Raw genomic sequence first — 668 nt, 5'->3', positions numbered from 1 at the left:
CACCGTAGTTACACACGAGTATCGAACCAACCATGCCATCCTCGCTCTCAAGACTAAATCGGATCGAATCAGACTCCTTCAACAATCAAGGCTTCTCCAAGACACTAAATTTTGGTTTGCGGAAGATCTTACACCCGCTCAACTCAAACAAAAAAAAGTAGAACTTCAAAAGGTACGCGAAGCACGTGCAACAGGAAAATGGGCAGTGTACCGAGGAGGTAAAGCCATCATCCAGGAGTTTCGAACTCCTAAACCAGTCTCCCTCCCACTTGCTCCCTCTTAGGTTTTTTCTTGTTCTCTTTTCTTGTTTATCCCCCGTTGGACCCTCAATCCTTAACTGAGATGTATATGACAACCCTATCCATTGTAATGTTTTGTTTTTTTTTTTTTTGGTCCCATAGGTCATATATGACCTCCGTGGACGATAATATAATCTATCTATCTATCTATCTATCTATCTATCTATCTATATCTCTCTCTCTCTCTCTCTCTCTCTCTCTCTCTCACACACACACACACACACACACACACACACACACACACACACACACACACACACACACACACACACACACACACACACACACACACACACACACACACACACACACACACACGACGAAGGATAGTCTATGTCTTCCTCTCTGTTGTGGTACTCTAAGCACGCC

At 43.7% G+C, this 668-nt stretch overlaps 1 protein-coding gene across 1 annotated transcript in view; it reads left to right on the top strand.

Moving 5' to 3' along the window:
* LOC147459169 (uncharacterized) overlaps positions 1 to 283 on the top strand; it is a 762-nt gene extending 479 nt beyond the window's left edge. Inside the window, exon 1 of the mRNA XM_086509778.1 lies at positions 1 to 283. This exon is cut by the window's left edge and continues 479 nt beyond it. Coding sequence (XP_086365904.1) covers positions 1 to 283 — 283 coding nt within the window.
* The last annotated feature ends 385 nt before the right edge of the window (positions 284 to 668 follow it).

The sequence above is a fragment of the Adiantum capillus-veneris genome, chromosome 4, assembly GCF_014529385.1.
Source record: "Adiantum capillus-veneris isolate H3 chromosome 4, ASM1452938v2, whole genome shotgun sequence".
In the NCBI taxonomy this organism is placed as follows: Eukaryota; Viridiplantae; Streptophyta; class Polypodiopsida; order Polypodiales; family Pteridaceae; genus Adiantum; species Adiantum capillus-veneris.
This window is presented reverse-complemented; position numbering and strand designations above follow the sequence as displayed.